Source organism: Microcebus murinus, chromosome X (genome assembly GCF_040939455.1).
Source record: "Microcebus murinus isolate Inina chromosome X, M.murinus_Inina_mat1.0, whole genome shotgun sequence".
NCBI lineage: Eukaryota > Metazoa > Chordata > Mammalia > Primates > Cheirogaleidae > Microcebus > Microcebus murinus.
The window spans coordinates 90,323,534-90,346,607 of NC_134136.1; the positions used below are offsets into that span (position 1 = coordinate 90,323,534).

Here is a 23,074-nt window from a genome sequence, read left to right on the forward strand (position 1 = left end):
ATGATTTTATCCTATACAACTAATTGAAGAAATATTTCCAGGAATTGATTTTATTTTTTGGATAAAGACTGCAGGGATAAAATCATGTCTAGAGTTTCCGTGTGGATGAGTCTGCAAGTGAACAGATTTGAAGCTGTAGTCCAGGGATGTCTCACACTACACCATACTGTTTTTCTTTTAAATTGAATCATTTTTTCCCTAGGCTTTGAGAGTTAAGAAAACACATCCAAAGAATTGATTTTGTATGCAAGCAGAATGCTTGGACACTGCTGCATTTTATCTAAAAAGAGGTTCCTATATTTTCACTGTCATGGTGGGATAGAAATCTAGTGAAAGGGTATATAGATGCCTGCTATTCAAAGTGTAATCTGTGGTCCAGCAGCATCAAGTTCAGCTAGGAACTTGTTAGAAATGCAGAATCTCAGGCAGCACCTCAGACCTACTGAATCAGAATCTGCATTTCAATAAGATCCTCAGGTGATTTATATTAACATTAAAAAGTAAAAGGAACTTGCAAAATATTTCCTCAGAATCCACTTCTTAAAAGCAAAGAATTTGTTGTTTCTCTGCTATTACATTTAAACTGATCCAAGGGCAGATTAGTCATTTATGGACTGAAAATTAATCATATTATTTTGTTTTAAAAATTAAGACCTTAAGTGGAGTGCCAAGGTGACTAACAAGGTATATTTCACAAACAAAACGTAGGTTACTCACTCAGCTTATGATGGGACATGCAGTTTTCATTCCCTCTTGCCAGAAAATGCTAATTATCTTCACTGAATTATCTACTCTTCTTTTTTCTTAGTAATAATATTTGTAGATTTAATTTGAGACAACAGGGTTACCTGTCATGCTTTTGTACTGGATTTATAAACTTTCACAATTTTCAGTCTCTTTAGCCAATTTAGGAGAAAAACATCTACACTTTATTACATGACTCTTTCTGGTGATTAACATCTGGAACGGGTAGGTGAACTAAAACTCCCAGACTCGCTTTTCCTTGCTCCATTTCTAACATGGAGCCCCGTTGTAACCTTTAACCAGGGCACGAAAAGGTTGCTACTGCCCCCTGCTGGCCTATTGTCTTTTTGCCTTCTCTACAAATCTGTGACTTGAAGAGAATGTTCAAGGATTTTGAGCCACTGAAGAAAGCTCCGTGGAAGGGGTTCTCCTTAGTAGAAAGGTAGAGAGATCCTTTGGAACATGCGGCTAAAATCAAATGAAAGCATTCAAGAGGGGAGGAAGGCATAAAGTGCTTCTAAATTAAATTATCAATCCTCATGAACCCTTTTCTGTACACGGGCTTCTGTATGCCAAGGAACTGTCCCCTTCTTTTCAGCACAGGACTCCTCTTTTTGCCCCCGGCTTCCACTGACAAGGAGTAGACAAACCACACTCCTATTACAATTTCAGTACTCTGAATCCTGTTCTCCGTTTTCCCCAATTTCCTTTTCCCACGCCTAAACCTTATTTTCTTCTCTTTTTCTGCTTCAAACTCCTGTCCCGCCCACCCACCGATAGACTAGCATTTCCAGGAGCTCAGACCCCAGCCTCCCTCGCCCACTCCGTCTCCCCTGACCTCTGTTCTCCCCTTGTCATCGCACCCCTTTCAGCACCCCCTCACTGAACGGCCAGTTTGCCAGTCACTCTTTGCCTTTGAACAGTACGCACATCCCCTCTTGAATGCTCCCCCCGACCCCCGCCCCAAGCGACTGAAAAAGGAAACATGCGCACTTCAGAGCTAGGAGCTGTCCGAGTGCTGAAATTTATAAGCTGGGTAAGATCACGTCTCCGTCTCTTTCCATAGCCCTCATTCCAGCACAGGATCTCAGCAATTTTCCCCTCTTCCCCCCACCCCCAACTCCAGCGCTCAGAGTCCTTTCTTCTCTCTCATTTACAACTTTTTTTTAAAAGGGGAACATTTTCTAGGGAAAAGGGCTTTGCTAAACAGAAAAGATATAAAACAAAAGCCACAGCAACCCGACTTCCAGCATGGCATTGTCACCAAGCCCCTTTGCATGGTGATGCATTAAGGTAGCAGCATTTCTATTATTCAGGAAAAGCAGCTGGGGGATTCATCAGTTCTGAGGCTTTGTCTTTCCTGGGTTAACTGATGGTCCCGAGTCTCGGTTTGACCTGAACATGATGCCCAAGACTGGCACTTTTTGCTTTTTCTCAGCAAACTGTACAAACCCAAATCTCTTTTTGATTTTCAAGGAAACTAGATTCCTGCCAGATTTCGAATCTGGACAATAAATAGATACTTTGTCCTAGCATCTTTCTGGAATCATTTCGGGATATTTTCCACAAGCATCACGGAACAGGAATGAACCGGCAGCTAGTGAAAATTTTGACAGCCTTGTTTGCATTTTTCGTAGAGACAAACCACTTCAGGTAGGTGAAACGAATTTGTATGCTGATATTTTATACATGAAAACTGTTTTAAAAAGAACATGTCATGAATTGTTATCTATTTTTCTGTGCCGTAGATCATATTATCTTAATTTTATAGAAGAGAATTAGATTTCTTTTGTTCATTTAAAAAGCTTAATTATAGTGGGAGGGTAGTAAATTTTCACAAAAGCAAGTTTTATGATGTATAGCTCCACTCTATGCATTTCAACACGCATTTTCACAGCCAATGTGATATTAGGGTAGTCTGATGAGTTGCATGCTCTTTACATTTCAATATAAGGGTGATTTTTTTTTTCTTTCAAATTCTTCTTGAAGTCATTTAAAGGGATTATTTGGTACAATGTTTTTCATATGATGAAAATGATTGGATTAATTTGCCAGGAGCATGCCCATTTTATATAAAATAAAAGAACCCCAATTCTTAGCCAACTTGGGACTTCTATTATATTCCAGCAACTAGGAGCATACTATGAGGACTACAATTCAGGAATTTTCTTGAAACATCAAAAATCTTTTTTTACTACTATATTCCACTGTTTAATCTGTTTAGAAATTGCCTACCAAAATGTAATTAATATGACATCTTAGTATGTATGTATGTATGTATGTATGAGAAATGGAGTATGCACAATTAAAATAAGTGAAAAATCATTATTTTTATGCTTGCATTTTCTACATAATTTACTGTCAAATCAATTGATACCTCATAATATCAAATTATTACCAGTAAGTGAAATAGCCATCTAATGACAGAGGGTATAAGACAGGATATAGATAAGAAATTCTCTTACAGCAAAGTGTAGAACTCTTCATTTAATTTTCACTAAATTTTATGGTATTTTTTTACAGAACCAAGAGAAATGAAACACATAGCAATAATGCTATGAATACGGGGAAATCCCACTATGTTCCTTTCAGGTTTACACCTCCTACTATGATTAAGAAAAAATATAGGCTGGGTTTTATTAGAATCATCATCACCATCATCACCACCATCATCTTCACCACCATCACAACCATCATAATCAAATAATACTTGATTAATCAGATGAATCTGCATATGGGAATGTGAGTATTTCTGAAGGATTGTATCAATTTTTAACTCCTACCAAATGTTTATATCATCTTTGCACTTATTTTAATGCCCCTTCTTTGAAAAACTGACAAGAATGTGATATTTTTTCTTAGTGATAGAATTAACATGTCTATTTGATAAACTATTGAAAATAAAGCTTGTAAAATATATACTTTAGGGAAGAAATCAACATTCAATCAACCACTAGGTATTGTGAAAGAATTTGTTTGTTACAAATCAAATATGTTCTTTTTATAAGCTCTTTATTACTTTTAACAGGAAAATAAAAATTTGAAAAATTTTCCAATCAACTTTTAGTGTTTTTGATAATGTAAAAGGCAAAATGATTTAGAGGTAGTTTTTCATTAACACTTTATTTGAGGGTCAACAATTTGAATGCTCACATATAAGTAACAACTGATGAAATAATAGAAGTAACAGACATGCTCATTGTTGACCTATTTTAAAATGAAGTTAAATTTCCAAGTGAAAATTCTCTTTTAGATATCATGTTGAAGAATATTAATAGTTAATAGCTGCAATAGAATCTAGCAGGTGAGAAAATAAGCAATGGGATAGTTAGTTGTATTGATTACTTTGTTCTGCCCATCTCATTATATATTTCTTATAAAAGGTAGAGGACTTATATTTAGGGCTGAAATGCTGGAACAATTTTTTTTAAGTCATGGGGAGAGGATTTTAAGGCAATCACATGAATTTAAAAAATTATTATCTCACTTCTCGATAGCTCTAGAAAGAAATAGTTTTAACTATCCATAAATCTACCACCTAAAGCTATGTACATGTCTCATCTCAAACATCTTATGGTTAAAGTTTAGAAACTTAGAAGATTTGACTCAGGATTTATACTTCTCATCATTTAAAGTTAACTTTAGACTATGTACAAGTTCAGAAGTTGACCAAAGAGTGTATTTTTCTATTTTTCTTATTTACATATTAAATATATTTACCAAAATGTGATGTTAAACATTCTGTGAGCAGTAGTTCTCAAAGGATGAGAATGAAATTATTGTTAAAAGAGTTGATGATATGTTTAGGACGGCTTTCTGCAAAGACCATGACTCCAGGTCTGGAAAACAGCCTTCGCAGACTCCATCTCCTTCAGATTTCTTGGACAAATTAATGGGAAGGACATCAGGATATGATGCAAGAATCAGGCCAAATTTTAAAGGTAAGTTCCACTCAAACTTATGTTACGGCTTTGAGAAATTGTCTAGATGTTTGAATAGTTTACTCTGAAAAACATTTTCAGGGCTTTTTGTTATAAAATGAAAATGACAAGTATTCGTTTTATTTTGTCATTCTCTTGAATTAGTCACTAATTTAAATATCTTAAATTTTACCTATCACTTCCCACATTTGAAAATGTTCCCTGTTTGTGTTTTATTCCACAAAATAAAACTAGTCTCAGAGATTATTGCCACAGCCCCTACTTTTCTCTTAAGTGGGAGTGTGGCTAAAAGCGAATACAAGATCAAATGATGGACTTGACTTACATGAACATCTACCAGCATGCATGCAAGATTCAATGATTACACAAAAATTTTGTTTCAGTTTTAAGTATCTACATAAAAGTGGAATTTGAGTCTCAATATAAAACATGGCATTTTACACACTTTCAAGGCCTCTTTAATTTTCAGACTTTGTGAGAAGAGGCTCTAATTTAATACGTCAGAAATTTTTAGTTTCCCCTGTTTAAGCATTATAATTGTTTATTTCAAATTATTTATCTGAAATTAACAAAGATCATAGAATTGTAAAGTGCACACGTCTAAGATGGTAGATACCTTCTTTGTTCAATTAGAAGCAAACTGAAGAGTTTTGCATAACATTACAAAAATGTAGTTAATAGTATGTCAAAATATATTTTTAATGTATTTGGTTTGTTTTTATTCTGAATATGAAAAAAACAGTAATAAGAAAGAACAAATTATTAATAATTAAATAATTTTGATGCTTTAATTTTTAAATACATGTTTTAAATGACAGTTGTATTTCATTTTGTAATTGGATTTAACAAAATGGATTGTAAAGTGTTTATAATATTTTATAAAAGGATAAACCTATCATGTTTTATATATTATGTGGTAGTTCATGCATTGCTTTGGTTTTGCTTATTAGCAATGTAATTATGTTGCTTTCTTTGAGTTTTAGCTTCTATTATTGGCAAATATAAGCATGAAAACTAAATTCTACATTTATTTCTTTGTTAAATGCTACACCTCTGAATATACCCAGCTATGAGCACATTTTACACAGAAATATATCAGAATTTTGGCAAAACAAGTGTTTTTGATTTATAGATTATTTCTAAAACAGACAACTGAACTGTTTTGAGTTCAATTTTTCTGAAAAAAAACTTCATGTTCATCCCATTTCCTATTAATTTTGTGATCATTGCTTTGTAAGTCAATATTTGAATAAAATCCTATGAGTAATAAGCCATGAACTAGCTTTCAATGGGATTGCTTATTCATACATTTATTCATTTAGCCATTCGACAACTTTTCAGTCTGGACTATATGCAAAATCTTAATTGCCAGGTGCTTTGGAAAGTTGAGATGAAACATGTTTGGGTCCTCCTGTCAAAAATTTTAGGGGAGAGTGAAGATGTTGCATGAATACTTACACTATTAGATAGAAATAGGTAAGTGCCATTAAGAAGTATAGATGAATTGCTATAAGATTCCAATAAATGGAGGGATAATTTTAAGTTATTCATGGTAAGCTTTATAGATAAGATCAAGACATGTAAAATTGTTTCAAGTTTATGAGCATATTGTTTTACAGCAGTTATTACTCATTCCTGTCTAGAAATGTTTTTTCAAACTGGCAGAAAAATGCAAAATGTTAACAAATAAACACCGTGTTGCTATTGTTACTTTAAGTGATGACGTAGCATGAACCATCATTTCCACACATAGTTTGTTTTTTCTAGTTCTTCTGGGGATGTTACCCTTTGGAAATGACATTTATCATGTTTCTAAAGGATGAATGAATGAGGAGAATATCAGGTTTAGCAAAGCATGGCCATGTTTTTGTGATTTATCTGCTATTTAAAAGCCTAAGCAACAGGATATTTTAATGACTTGTGAAAAAGAAGTGGGGTGGATATCACTTAAGCCTCTAATACTCATGGACTTCATTGAGTTTTGTCTCCTTCTCCTTTTAACTCTCCACTTCAATGAACACTGCTCTTCTCTCATAAACTTTATTTACATAGACCATTTATGTCAGATCAATCATCTCTCAAAGTTCTCTTCATTCTGGGGAACTTGGCTTTTCCTAGATGTAAAACATTACACATTATTCTAAACTAAAAGAATTTTCCACTCCCTGGTGTTCTCTTGGAACTTTATATGTCTAATATGATCCTTTTCATATTTATGTTTTATCAACCCACCCCTACACTGCATCTGAGAGGACAGGGAATGCCTTATTTTATATATACATGCATAAAATATTGGTAATGTAGGAAAAAGAAGTCATCCTTTTCTCCAGGATGAGGAACTAAGGACCAAGAAAGAGAGGGGAATGCAAATCAATTATGAAGATTATTGCTTCTAATTGGTTGTAGAAGTTGAGGGTGGGAACTTTTGAGGGACCAATTATCAGTCATAATGGCAAGTAAAGATGATCTTAGATGAGATAAAAAGAAAGAAATAAAATACAGAAATAATAGGGAACTTGTAACATTTTGGAGGTTAAGAAAAACACTATAGTACTTACCATGGCTGATTATCAGTGAGAAATTTTATGTATTAGATAGAAATGAAGGGTGATTAGGAAATATGTTGTAGTGGCATGCTCCCTGTAAATGCCAAAAAGCAAATTGACTATGATAACAATAAACATGATGATGATGATGATGATGATGACACTTATAATAACAGTGACAGAAGGTCAAAATTTGACCACAAGAATAAAATCAAGAGCCAAATATGGGCCCTTGAGGTAAAGGGAATAGCCATTCCAGAAATCTTATTAAATGTTAGCATATTTCTCTGTTTTCCTTGCTGCCATCCAATGGTAAGGGAAAAAGAAATGCATATGCATAATTTTTCTTATTGGAAAGAATTTTTCTGACATACTTTCAAGTCAGTAAAATATTGCATGTCTATTCCATATCCCTAATGGGCTTGGAAAGATGTCATAATGGGCATATATACAAGAAGGAAGATGGATGTAAGCTAGAAAAGGGAACTAGAAATGATTCAGACTTAGACTCTGTAATTGAGAGACATTCTTAGAAACTATAGGAAAAAATAGCTTTTCTGATGTGCTGAAGCACAAGTGTATAAACAAAGTCGTGAGTCGGAACTGCCAATTAAATTCCATCTATAAGATACATAGAGACCTAGGTCAGATCTTGTCAAAACATAAATTTTCAAAATCTTCAGTCCAGATAAAAACACAAGCTATGTCCATTCACAATTACCTGGTTCTAAAACCATGGTAAATGTTTATTCTATATCAACAGAGGAGCCTGTTTCCTCACTTTCGTGATTTGTCTCATTATCTGTTGATTTCTAATGGTATTTTTCCATCATCCCATCAGATATTCCTTTGTAAGTATTCTTGTATCTTGAAAATGCCACTTTAAACATTAATGTTTGAATGAAATGCTGAAACTTAAGCAAAATGCATTAATTCTGTTTCTCTCTTTTTGAAAAGAGGCCTTTATCTATTTTAATGAAATGTTCTTTAAAATTCTTTAAAATTAACTTAGAGTTATATCCTGAGTTTCATCCCAATGTGAATAAATATATTTTACTATAGCATTTTTTCTGGGATAGGATCTAGAATAGATAATGCCAGGGTATAATTATTCACTCCACTTCTTAGTGCATACTATTCACACTAATTTTTTCTACGTCTAGAGACCTACATTTGAAAGTGTGATGTGTGACACTAAAACCTACATTTACATTAAATATGATTTCCTGCAATTTCCAAGGTGTATCAGCTCAAGAGGTGTCTCAGATATAAGTAGGACCAGATTCACTTCCATAAAACTGGAGGTCTTCAGGTTTTGCCCCTTGGAAATGATCCTGTCTGTAGCCAAGTGGAGCTCAAGTTCAAATGTTGTGAATATCAACCCTTGTAGGGGGCGCTTGAGCACATGTCCAGCAGGGTCACTTGGAAAGGGTGCTTCTCTCAGTTAGTGATAATGCAACGCCAGTATGAACATTTCTTTGATCACCCTGGTTGATGTGTCTGCATCAGACATTACATTGATCCTCAGAAAGAGAAGCAGAATGCTTGCAAGTATGAGAAGCATTAGACTTGAGTGCAGAAAGTAGCAGAAGCCTTTAGGCACCTGAAAGAGCAAAGCCATACTCATGCTGAGATTGTGGTTTTATTAGGAACTTCAGAAAGTAATTGGCTCAATTATAAATCACCTTGGTAGTGATTATGGAATTATCTGGATTATCCATTGGATAGTTACCTTCTTTGCAGAAGAATTCCTAGTCTCCCTTAATTTTAGGTCTCCCTTAATTAATCAACAGCCTTTAAGGTAAATCACTCCTTAACTGCTGAGGTGAAAAGCCCTACTGGAATTAAGCCTATGTTGAGACATATGAGAGTCATTGTTAGGAAGTATACAGAAAAATGGGTTTTCAGGTTTCAATAAATGTCAAGCATGAGTCAGAGTTGTCAACTTTAAAGATTTTTAAAGGATATAAGTACAACATATGATTGTTTGAGATACTATGTTTTAGTTATGAAAATAGCAGCCATTTTAACTGGCCTAGAACTAAGTCCAATTGCAAGATAGTTGACATTCCTATCAGGAAAAAATTGTTCTTGGCTGAATACATAGGCTATAGCTAACTGTGAGGACCATTCATTGAAGAAACTAGAGGACAACTAAGGGAGAAGGAAAAGTAGGAAATAGAAATTTATGGCTGAAAGTTTTAGGAAAATTATTATAAAATTACTTTGCAAAATACATATACTATGCTTATATATCCACCTTCCAAAGTACATGTAGTATGGAGACTAAGTGTACACAGTATATCTGTATATATACATATACTATGTTTGTATATGCAATAGAGTATCTCTGAAAGATACACAGGAAAGTGGAAACATCACTTACCTCTGAGAAAGAGGACTAGATGCCAGGGGGACAGAGGTACAAGGAAAAATTACTTTTCTCTGCATGCCTCTTGAATGTTGATCATTACATGTATTTCCAATTCAAAGGGGGAATTAATTGTTACTATTTGTAGAGAAGTAAAGTCCAAGGTAGCTCCTCTCTTGGATAGCATGGACCATGGTTGCAGATTAGAGTCAGCATAACTCTTACTATAAGTGCAGTAACATGCATGTGGCCTGATTTCAATAGGATTCAGAAAGCCTGCTTGAAATCCCCTGCCCAATATACTTCTCCAACCTAGCTTGCTACTATAATGGCTAAAATTATAGCACTGTTCTTCTGTCCTTGGGTCAAAGGTTTTTAACTCATATTAAAACCACATGATGGAAACAATAGCAAATCTAATTAGTCACTCCATAAATTGAATGAGAGTATTTGGTTCTAGTTTGACAAGAGGGGAGAACATGGAGACCCTAGACATTTTAGAATAAGACCATAGGAGATAAAAATGGGGAGAAAAGATTATTGGAAAAAAAAAGAATGGGAGTTACAAAGGGAAAGTTATAGATGACAGTTTTGTTCATGGCTGATGTTGATGAAGATTTTTGAACATACAAAATCTACTGGCTGTATTACTGTTTATTTTAGCTTTTGTGTGCTGTATGGACATCAGCTAACACATTTGTATGTATTAGACTCCAACTATGGGCTTGCAGGTGTTTTTCAGGGATTTGAGGTGGCATCAAGAGGGTATCCACAGATTCTCATGCACTCTGGCAAAGCATATTCCATTGAGTTCATCAGTATGTCTTTCATTCCATGGTGACAAAGTAGTGTAGTGGAAAGAGCCCTGAACTTGGATCCAGAAGACTCAGGTTGATGTCCTGGTCCAGACACTTTTGAGAAAAGGTGTCTTTATCTATCAATTCTTCAGGTTTTCTTCTGCCTTTACCTCCCTTATTTGGGTTGTTCTGAGGATCAAATGAGATCATGCATGTGGATTACTTGTTTTCAACTATTATTACAGATAATTTGAATTATTATTACCATCCCCCCATTTCTCTTTTATAGCCAAAACTTGCTATGTATTGTCAAAGCTTACCCTTCATGGTGATTGGGTCTTCATAATTGTTTGGTTTTCTAAATGGAAAGAAACAAGTCAGAGATATTCTGGCATCTTAGATTCCTAACAGAGTAAGCATAATGTAGATGTCATATATCTCAGCTGGTTTTCCTTTTATTAGTTTAATGGGAAGATTGCCAACCTGAAAGGGCTATTTCATATTCTTAAATATGAAACAAATAGGGAGCCATTTGGGGAAATAAATTACCTTTATTCATTCAAATCCTATCCCTGATTATTTTTTTGGACTCACTTTTTAAAATAAACCAAGTAAAAAATACAGAATAAATTTCCTTCTAGAAAGGAGGACCCTAAATTTAGCTAAAGATAATATGGCTGTCATTTCTGATATATTTTCTTGTCCAGTAACTGTAGTTGCTAGGTTCACTGCACAAAAGTACTGAGTTGATTTCCTATTTTAGAATAAGTATTTAAAAGAAAGCATTTGGTCTTTGTAATATGGCAGGTTAAGGGCACCAGAAATTGAAGCCCATAATTTAGTCTTTGAAAAAGTATTGGATTGCTCCTTGGTTGATTCTAGGTAACCCACATCCTTAATATCCTTAGTTCTCTAGAGCTTGCTGGCCCTCCGGATCCTGAAGGACAATTCAGTCCATTTTGCTGATAATCTGAGACTTCATTTTTTAAAAAGATAATGGTATCAATATCCGTGTATTTTGGTATTATACTTAATGAATGTACAGTATAATGTGTCCAGTCGAGGCAGTTAAGTTTAGAGTAAGGTAAGAAAAAAAGTCATTAGCTTGTTCTTGATGGTGTTAGATATTTTTCTTGGTGTGTTAGATCAGACACTTTTGGAATAGGGTCTTAAAAATGGAAACATATCTGATCAAGCCTCCTAACAAGGTCTTTGGAAGCATTCTAGGCTCCCCTTGAAGTTAATGTCTAAGAGACTATCCTGACTGTGGCATGTAGCATTTGCTCATTGACTTCTTCCCTGAAAGGGCTACTCTGGACACTTGTGACTGATTATAGACACTTTCAGCCATGTGAAATCCACTAAAGGAAGGATATGAGAAAAAGGTATAAGTGTCTAAATGGTATTCTAAAGTGTACAAGACATTTAAGAACAAAGTCACTAGCTTAACCTCTTGGAGTCTAGTCTGTCTTGCCAACCAAGGTGATCATGAGGCAAATACAAGAAGGAAACTTGACCCTCTCTCTCATTCATGCCCATACTTGAACATGAATATACCAAATGGTGGCTCTGTTTACTCATTTAAGAGGCCAAAAGAAATTCTGGATTGAGTAAAAATATAAAAGTCCCATAGGTAATTACCATGTATAGGACGGTATAAGTTTTGTTTTCTATTTTTTCTTTTTTCTGATGGGGGTGGGACATATTTTCTTGGAGGGGGGAAGCCATACTTGCCTATGCATTATCAAAGCAATAGAATAAATTTGTGGCAAGGGAGCATATATGTTGTCAGAAAAAGTTACTTGTAAAAGTTTTACATTTTTATAATTGAGTCTAAACACACAGTTCATTTCTTCATTCCTTTAATAATTAATGAGTAGTTATTATGTGCCAGGCACCATGTTAGGTGCTAAGTATACAGTGGTAAATAGAAATTTAAGCTTTTAAATGTCAGTTCTCACTATTATCTTGCTTCATCCAGGATCTTTACGGGAAAGAGATGGCACACTCCAACTGAATGTGAGAGAAAAACCAACCTGTAAATGGAGAGTGTAGTATTCTGGGACTATCCGCAGTAGACCTGAAGAAGCAAGGGAGGGAGTGGTTACCAGAACCTAGTGAAGGCAGGTATATAGAGAGGCCATCTAATGGGACCTGTGGATCAATGTAGTCAATCTATGCCATCCTAGCAGGAGTAAGTAAGCCTGGGGAAAAATAGACTGAATTTACTCTCTTCCTCTCTTCTTCACTCTCTTTCCATTCTCCTATGGGAGCCTTTCATTGGCCAAATCCAACTAGAAGTCAGAGGGCAAGGGAGCCCATTGGGCTCCCTTGCAAGGAGCAAACCCTAAAGGTCAGCTTCCCTGAACACAAAGAAGAATAGAAAAAAGAAGAAAGTATCTCCCAGGGGAAGAAAGGAAGATAACCAGCACAAATGTCAACTTGTGAGCAAACTCACCCCTCAACCTTCAGGTGGTTGATTAGACATCTCCAACACTAATGACAAGTTTAGTAAGCCTTCCTTTACCAGTCTGGAGAAATCAGGGAAGTGAGAAAAGGATACCATTTTGATATATTATCCCAATAGATAAATACTACCTCCAAAAGCAAAGAAGAGAGAGGAATATAGTATAATGTGATAGTTCTGTCTCCTAAACAGAAAATTGGAAGAGGCACAACCAACAGACTGGTGTGTGTATATGTGTGATGGGGTGGTGTGGGGGAGGAGAGCAAGAGAAAAAGGGGAAAGAGAGGGAGAGGGAAGGAGAAAAGGAGTGAGAGAGAGATATTCCTGTGGTGCATATAAAAATAATTCATATAGTTTCCTTTGTGTCTGATTTAATATGTTTGCTAATACTAGTGTGCTTGTTCTTGCAGTAATCTCCTCCAGGCTACCCATGTTGGGATGTGTTGTGGGCGTAGATTTGAGCACAAGATTTAATGCCAAGTCTCTCTGGGGCAGCATTTCTGAGAAATATCCTTCCCTTCTGTGCTCTTTGTTACACATAGATCTGGAGAAAGGGTGTTAGAAGAAAAGATTGGGTGAGGGGTTAGAAGAACAAGAAGACCGGGGGCAGAGTAGTGTGCATTTCCAGGAAATGGTGAGTTCTGGGAACAGTTAGTTGCTCATTTCCCACTCCTTGGCTGGTTTGATTACTGCACCTGAAATACAGCTATTTATTGTGGCAATTCTGCTGCATTATGAAAACCCCAGAACCACTTTACCACACAATTTTTCTTTCATTTTTAAAACCCAAGTGTATATAGAAGATAATATAATTCATCTTTTTCTGATTTATTTACATTTAAATACTTCAAGATGTTGATTTCTAGGAAATACTCCGGGACCAACAAAGCAATTGAGATTTCTTTTATTAGGCTTTCTCTTAGTAAAAGCATGTTTGCCCCTCTCCCCCAAAATGTATTCAAGAAACAAGAGATCTGTTTATTTAGCTTTGAATCTCAAAGGCTCTGAAAAGTGAGTAATGCACACATTTGGCAAATCACACTTTAACAATTCAAGTTAGATGATATGATACAGGATAATTTATAAATATACTGTATGATGCTCACAATGGATTTCTTGTATTCTATCAATATTTCTTCCTTTGAATTAACTCTGGTTTTACTACATGAGCTTTATATGTAACATGTCAAATCAAAAGATTTAGGATTTAGTACCAAAACAAATTAGCAACCAACCAGATGTATTTCTCAAACCAAGATTTTCAGAAGACCTGCTTCAGACCCACCTGAGAGTTTTGTTAAAAAGGCACATCCTGGGCCTCACAACACTCCAGTGGTACCGCTGCAGAATCTCTGGATGATGGGATCTTGGAATATTAATTTTAACAAATGTATTATTCTCTGCAGGTTAAGAACTACAGGATTAGAATGAGAAATTTTTGTTCCTGTGTCTGTATAGTTCTCTATAGTATTTTTTCCCAAGATACCATGTGCCCATATTGCCTTACCAAATGAAGTGGGCGGGGGGGGGGGACAGCGGGGGAGTGGAATCACACGAGAGAAAAAAAAATCTAAACTGAGACTCACGAGGCCTGGTTTTAGCTCCAATTTTGAAAGCTATGACCTGGAGCATGCCACCTAACCTCTCTTGAGGTTGATTCATTCTTGTCATCTCCAAAAGAAAGGACTTAGACAAAGATGTCTCCCTACATCCCTTCCAACTTTGATAGTCCCTGGTCCAAAATGTCTAAATTAATATCTATGGGTATGTCCTTTTGTAAATTATTAATTCACCCACAGAAGAGATTGAATGCATCTAATCTTCCCTAGAGAATAAGTCTCTTCTCTGGGAAATTATTAATTCTATCCAGAAGTTTTTGCAGTTGTCCCTATCTTATTTCAACTCCCAGTATTTCAAGGGTGGTCATTCTTCTCTGGGAAGACGAAAGACCCTGGAAACTTATGAGGATGATATTAAAGAAATAAGCCATTTATAATTTCTGCATTGATTTTGGTTTGGAGGTAGCAAATTCATGTACAGATGCTGCTTCTGGGAAAAGTAGCTACCATGTTTCTTTAGTTCAGCATCTAACCAAAGATGTTTCTCAAAACACTAGTCCTGTGAAAATTTCTCTGCTATAAGTTTTTAAATGTAAAATAAGCATGGGAAATGCTGTAAAACATCTTCTCAGAGAGATCCAATATCCATTAGCAGACTAAAAAGTTTTAAGAAAACATGCAGTAAAAATAAATACACAATAAATATTTAAAAATTTTTTTACACAGAGGTTTGCCCTATACTCATTTTATCATAGATAACTTATAATGAGTAACATCCTGGGGAACTACCCTGTTTTATGGAATACTTTGGAAGATATAATCTTGGTAAAATCCAGAAATCTAAAATAAAATTTGCCATAAAAATAGATGATGATGATGGGAAACCAAAAGATACATAAAATATGATGATCTTCCAGAAAGATAATATTCTTAAGTGTGAGAAGTCCCATACATTCAGTAAATTAGGCTTTTATTTTGATACATTGTCAACATCAGCATTAGGATGCCACAAAATAATTATTCTACAAGTTAGAATATTATTGCAGGTTATTTATCTACTGCTTCATTTACATGAATAAACAAACAATGGCATTTTTAAAAAAAACAAACATTGAAAAGACATTAGCCAATACAGCAAAATACTTTGATCTAATAATCACCTTCTGTTTTAGTCTTCATGATTTGTGAAAGCTGAGTGACAGATACACATTTAAACAAGTGGCCTTCAACCTGGAATTAGAGACATTTCTTTAACAGATAATGACAAAGTTTCATACCTGTATGAAGAATGTGTTTTTGGATTGCCATCTTCTTTTTCAGGCAGCTCTCAAAGATGGCTAAATCTTGTAGTTATGCAATTTCTATTCAAATGTTTATTGAGAATTTTTTCCCATAACTTCCTTGAAATGAAATTTTAAAAATTTAAAACCATACATAAAATTGTTATTTAACATTGAAACTATGCAATATTTATTTTAAATAACTTGTGTAGATTTAAGATTAACTTCTTATTTATTAGTATTAAAATATATTCTAAGTTGATCTGCTTAAAAATGATCATATTTAATATAGTTATACATTCCCAGGAAAAACTATTGAAAATTGTTTTCAATTGAGATGGAGGCAGAAAGAGAAATGTCTTTTGAAATATTACTAAATGTCACAAGAAAATGATGATATCTACATCTATCTATCTCTCCATATATTTTTAAACATAGTATATATTTAACTATTAAATTACTATTAATAGTTCATAATTCTTTTTCTTCCTGTTTCTCACTCCAGGATCTTAGGAAGGTGTAGAGAATGAAGTAGCAAGTGGGAAAATAGTAAAAATGTCTTAGACTTAATGAATGGCTCCTGATTCATGTCATTTATTTTATGCAGTAGATGAAGACAGACAAATTGGTGATGGAGCCCCAACACATCCTGTATCAAACTAATCCTTAATTTAAAACATTGTTTCAAGGTATCTAAAATGATGACATTAGCATTGTTAGTAGTCTAGGCCATACCACCCTGAATGTGCCTGATCTCATCAGCTCCTGGAAGCTAAGCAGGGTTGGGCGTGGCTAGTACTTGGATAGGAACATTGCTAGTATTCCACTGTACAACCCACAGATAATGGAATACTGACTGTGTTAGTCCACTTTGTGTTGCTATGACAGAATACCACAGACTGGGTAATTTATAGAGAAAATACATTTATTTCTTACAGTTCTAGAGGCTGGGAAGTCCAAGGCCAAGGAGCCTATATTTGGAGAGGGCCTTCATGCTGCATCATCTCATGGTGGAAGGCAAGAAAGCAAGAAGCATGCTGTAGGTAGAGGGAAAGGAAGAGGGCAAAAATCATCCTTTTATCAGGAATCCACTCCCACCACAACTAACCCACTTCCAAGATAATGGCATTAATCCATTCATGAGGGCAGAGCCCTCACGACCTACTCACTACTTAAAAGCCTCACCTCTCAACATTGGGGATTAAATTTCCAACACATACTTTTTGGGTGACACTTGCAAACTATAGCACCAATTAAATTTTTCTTTTGCACTAGGGTTGGTAGTTTTAGATACACTGGATCTTGAAGAGAAACTGAATGAAGATTAACTAAAAAGAAGTTATTTGGGCATGCACATAGTTTGCTTACTTTATCTTCAAATTTTGTTTTGTATTGCCTGGGTGTCTGATTCAGATTCCTTGTTATCATTTGCTTCCTGTATCATGGCTGCTTCTCCATTTCCAAGGGGGCAGATGGTGGCATTAGATACTGAGGAATGGGAAGGTAGCTTTGTTGAATTCTTAGTTATAGAAGTCCTTGAATATGAACAGAGGATAAGATTTTCTCCACAATTCTGAGATCTACTTTCCAAATAAAGTATACGGTATCTTCCCAAAATATAAAAATTTAAGACATTATCCCTGTTTGAACGGAAATGTCACATATATCCAGCTCCATGCCTCATGAATAGGAAACCTTGGCACTGAAATTTTTACTTTTTTTCAGAGGATTTTTAAAAAATAAATAAATGCTACTCTACCTGTTCTACCCAAAATTTGATGCCACAGTTTTTTAACAAGGTTATACTATGCAATATTTATTTTCTCTAGAAATTCCCATTTCATTTCCTCAAATTAGTGACCACTCTGTGACCAGTGGCATTTTTGGCCTGATCTTTGCCAAACGAATCCTATATTATCAAACATATTTTCTCTAGTCTCCAAAAATAAGAGGAATTATCCAGTCTAGAATATGCATTCCTTTTATTTCCCCAAGATTCTAAGACTCACGTTTGTTTATCATGCACATAAGCCTCATTTAAGTGCATCCTTTAATCAAATATTCTGAGCAAATATTCCCACTTAAAACCTAGTAGGCAGCTTCCTGTTCCATAGATCTCCTGAATGCCAACCACGTTTATAACATGCACGGCTTTCAGCAAAGTGTATAATTTGTGACTTGGGGCAAATATTCTGAAATCCATTAAGAAAAGGATTTCCTCAGCAAGAGAATACATTTATCTCAAGGAGAAAATTCCACAGTTCTACTTGTCAACCAGACTCTGCAAATAGGATAATTACACACATGTTTTATTTCCTGCCTACTTTTGAAACTGGGTTTGCAAAGCGCTCCTGGGTGAGAAGTCTTCCACAGCACTCCCTCCCCCAGATTGAGTTCATTTAAAAAGTGCCAATGTACAATGAACATCACTGTAGTTTGGGTGAAGGAATCTTTGTTTAGCTCAGTGGAAGTGGATTGACATGTGAAGCTTTCATGATTGAGTTGTGCCTTTACTGTGGGTCCTCTTTCTTTCTCCCACAAATAGAAAAGAATATAATTATTACATAAGAATTTGGAACTATGTGCTGAAAATATGTGTCACGATAAACTGTGCATATACAAGTGAGCAGATACCCTCTCAGTGTCCAACTTTTCATATAAATACCAGAATAAACTATCTGCTTCACCAATAGAGTAAAGCACTTGAGGGTATTAACAAAAAGTGTCATCAGTGACATCATGTAATATGACATATACATCACAGAATGACACCTTTGTAAAAAGTTATTGACTTCTGAGGGCTGATGTGGCAGGTGCAAAGAAGGCAAAGAAATACAGAGTGGATAAAAAATAGATCCTAAAGGAAAGCTAAGATCAGAAATAAACGCCTGTACTTTTTTTTAGAAAATCTGTAGTGCAGCTGCTCTGGGGTGCCTGATTGGCTGTATCTTTATCTGAATGCACAGAAAAAGCAAGCTGAGCTGTCACCCAAGGGAGTGCAGAACTCAAAATACTAGTACCCTTGATGTTCTAGGCCTCTCATGACTCCTCCCAAAACTCTCCTGGGCCTTCTTGTCTCTTTTAGATAAAGTCCATATACTTGCATATGGCTTATAAAGGTCTTCATGGTTAGGGTCTTCACTACATCTGTCTGAGGATGGGCTCCCATGAAGTAGGCCCCATGTTCAAGTGATGTATTAGGGATAAGCAATTAGGGGAGACACATAAAAGGATAAAGAAATCAGAAAAGGAAGGAGGAAAGCCAAACAAGTTGGATCTCAGACAGAGTCCAACAGAGGTAGGACAGAGGTAGGTTGTGCCTGATCCCTCGGGGGGGGGGTGGGCAGGAATTCTAGAGTGTAAGCTACATCTCAGAGTTGGCCTTACTGGAGGCAGGAGCTGGGTTTTCATAGTCCCCTCTGTGTTAGTTATTGTTTAAGGACTGTCCTCAGGGTGCATGGAGGTGAGTGGAGAGAGGACCCCAAATAGTTCAATCTCTTCTCATGTGGGCCAGGTGAGCTCCAGTAGCCCCGGAACAGTCCTCTGTGAAAGACCACAGGTGCTGGCTATTGGAAGCAAAAGCACACTGAGGTGGGAGGCACAAAATGGGAAATGGAATCCAAGGATCCTGGGTGGAGCATCAGTATTGTCCATTTCAACATCTTCATTCCACATCTCTAGCCATGCCCTCCCACTCTATGTTCCAGTCTCAATGCCCTGTTTCCTATTCCTCAAATCTTTTATTTATGGTGCTTTATACTTTCATTTCCCTTCAGCATAGCTGCCTTTCAATCAGCCTGCTGTCTACTGATCCTTCAGACCTCAGCTTTGATAATTATTTCCTCTAGAAAGCCTCTCTTAAACTACTAAGTCTATTTTTTCCTACATGCTAAGTCTAGAATTTATTTTGTGATTAGCTGCTTCTCTGTCTCTTTCTGTCCTAGACTAGTTCAAGGAGGCCAAGATTGGGTTTATCTCATTCTCCATTGTATCTCCGACACTTGACAGTAGGTAGGCAGTCAATAATTATGTATCAAATGAATACAAAACTGATATCAATCTTTAATCCCAAAACCTATGCCAATGCAAACTTGGATATAAGCAATTGAACTAAAATATTAAATTATTATCTGATATTTATGATTCATTTAAAATGCATGAAGTCCTTTCCTATGTGTTATCTCATTTGACTCCTTACCTGAATAAAAAACAGCTAAAATTTTATTTGCCATTCTTGTTATTTAGGTGAAAGAAAAGGGTATTTTTATTTATTTATTTTTTTTTGCCAGACAGGACTTAGATCAACACTACCTTTCTTGGTACAGAAAGCCTAAGATGGACAAGAATATAGGTCATTAGAAAATGATGACAGAGACACATTCTCCATCTATGCTACTTTATTAAATGTATTTTTAATATAGCTTCTCCCCTTTCTATTACAGGTTGAATTTAATTTATCTCTGAAGCCCCAGGTTTTTGTGCACGTCCTGTTTATGTAGGAGCTTAATAAATATTTAATGTTGAATGGATGGATTTATTCATGCATAGACATATATCATGCAATTGTTATGTATGTGGCACTGTGCTGGCTGTCAATTGTCAAATAGAGGACAATTAAAAGGAGATTTGTTAACTTGCCAGCATTACAATGTAAAAACTTACTATCCTACCTCCTTCTTCTTTACCACTATTTCAGGACCAATATTCCATTTATAAAACATTGCATTTTCCAAGCACAATACTGAATAGGGATGAATGGTGGGATCTTACTTACCCAAACAGAATTTGTTGGCCCAAGGCCACTCTCCTACTCAGCTTCTGCAGTGTTTAGTAAATAAAACCAAAAGTGCCCCCAAAATACTCATTGTTAATATTGAATATACCTGAATTGCCAAAAAGTTCTGACTACTAAAGAAACATCAGGTTCATGTCATGTCATGGTTATGGCCCCTACCTCCTTCTAACCAGTGAGCCTGTGGTTGAGTTTCTCTAAAATTCTCCTATTGAGCCTCATCTTCCAGCTTTATAAAAGTTGAAGAGTATTTTTCAAGGTGCAGGATTCTCCCAGATTATGAGGCAATGAACCAAAAATTTTTACAAAAGACTAGGAGGGCCAACTAAGGTATTCGCTAATAGTGATGATCTTTTTTTTTTTTTTTTCCTGGTGAGCCCTTGATATGTGAAAACTCAGTCCACAGAGGAGAAAAAGTAGCCCCAGTCTTCATAAAAGAGATGGTGCTTGAATTTGGTCTTGAGAGAAAAGTAGATATTTGATAGATGAAAAAGGAAATTTCAGATAGGGAACTGTCCATGTCTTGAAAGAACATGGCTAGTTGAGGGGATAACAAAAGATGAGTATATCTAGAGAAAATAAAAGGGGGAAGTCACAGAAGATGAAGCCAGAGAGAAAATTAGTTAAAGCTAGAGTGTAAAGGAGATTATTAAGGCATGGATTTAACCATGGGTAATAGGAAGGCAATCAAGATTTTTAAGCAGAAAAGGGGTACGATTAGATGTGGTTTCTAAGAAAATAACTCAAGATGGCTTTCAAAAAATATACTAGAAAGGTGACGTCCCAGGGTATCACAACAATCACACCCATAAGATAGAGTTTTGGGCTTAGGCAGTAGCAATGGGGTTAGAAAGCAAGGGCCAGATTCACAAGATAAATTTAAGGCCAAATTGCCTCAGACAGGGTATGGAGAGCACAGTAGAAAGAGTAATGTTTGACTCACTTTTGAGAAATTAAACAGACAAGAGATTTTTTTTTTTTACTCAGGTAGAAGATATAACAGGATATCTAATCTATAGTTGAAAATATTAATCTGGAGCCAAGAAGACATGCCAGGGTTAGAAATGTGGGAATGGGAGTCATCATATAATGACAGTATTAACTAAGATCACCCAGTAAGAATGCATAGAATGAGTAGAGAAGACAAATAAAGATAGGATTTCCATGAACTTGAACATTGGAGGAATAAAAGAGGAAGAGAAGGACTCAAGAAGGGATACAAAGAAGTGGTGTTTGGAAAATCTAGAGTAGAACTAGAAAAAGAAGCAGTCATTGATATTAAGAGAAGAGAGAGTTTTGAGAATGAGTAAATCAACCATGCCAAGTGCAAAAGGAATATGGAGTAGAAAGAACCAAAGAAAGGGGCCATTAGATTTGGCCAGTGAGACATTTTTGACTTAGCAAGAGCAATTTCCCTAGAGTAGTGAGACAAAAAGCTCAGATTGAGCTGGTAGAGTGAATGAGGCTTGAGAAAGTGGAAGTGTTCAGATTTCTCATTTAAAAGATTGGTGCCAAGGAGAAAGAGGGAGACTGGATATTAGATCAGAGTTTGAGGGAAGGGAGGGTTTTTGTAATTAATATGAGAACAATGTGTTTTATAAAATAAAGGAAAGGGAGATTGAAAGTACAAAAGAGATAGAGGATAATTGATGGAGTGGGATTCTGGAAGGGGCAGGAAGAATCAATCTTATAAGGTAGATGGAAAGATTACCCTTGAACTAGAGGAGAAATATTATTTCCTTACCCTGATAATAAGTTTTACAGGTGGAGGCAAAGGTAGTCAGGGTAAGTTCAGTGGTCTCTATTTTCTTGGTGAAGTAGTGCTCTGAGGTCTGTCACAGAGGGACCACTGCCATCAGCATGGGCTGGTCCTGGGTGCAGTCACCATGAAGCTGAAAAAGAACACCAGGTCCTTAATGTTTTGATACATACCCCATTTATGCCATCACAACAGACCACCAAGACTTTCAAAAGCATTTTAAAATGTAAATATATTATAAAAACAGAGTTTTCTATTAAAATATACTTCTCATTGGCTTATTGAGTAGGAAGATATTTTATGTTTTTTAAACATAAGCCCTAGAATATCAAGCCGGAGGATATTATGCACTATTCTCAGACAAAAGGGACTGAGTATCCAAGTTATCCATCAGCTGCCTTCTTAGCCAGCGCTTTATTTCTCATTGCATTCATCCATCTATTTCACACAATTTTCATTGTAGGGTCCCAGAAGTTAGTAATAGTTGATAATAGCATTGTTAGTTTATATTAATTGAGTCCTTATTGTGTGTCAAGCATTCTTCTAATTAATTTGAATATTAACTCATTTAATCCTCCCAATAACCTTATAGAGAAGCACATACATGTTATTATTATCCCTATTTTACATATAAGGAACTAGAACAGAGAGCTTACGTGGCTGCTCATGATCACATGGATAGTAAGGGTACAAAACTGACTGACCCCAGGCAGTCTGGCATGAGTCTGCCCTTGTTACCATTAGTGGACAATGAAACCCTTAAATATTTGTGTTTCTGTACATAAAGCTCATGAGTTAGACTTGTATCCATTTTTTAA

General features: G+C 35.7%; 1 protein-coding gene across 1 annotated transcript in view; it reads left to right on the forward strand.

Moving 5' to 3' along the window:
* The first annotated feature begins 1,736 nt into the window (after window positions 1-1,736).
* The window catches only part of GLRA2 (glycine receptor alpha 2), a 193,856-nt gene continuing 172,518 nt past the window's right edge, over window positions 1,737-23,074 (forward strand). The window contains exons 1-2 of the mRNA XM_012784787.3: window positions 1,737-2,397; window positions 4,552-4,685. Coding sequence (XP_012640241.1) covers window positions 2,330-2,397; window positions 4,552-4,685 — 202 coding nt within the window. The 5' untranslated portion in view covers window positions 1,737-2,329. The remainder of the gene's footprint in view (window positions 2,398-4,551; window positions 4,686-23,074) is intronic.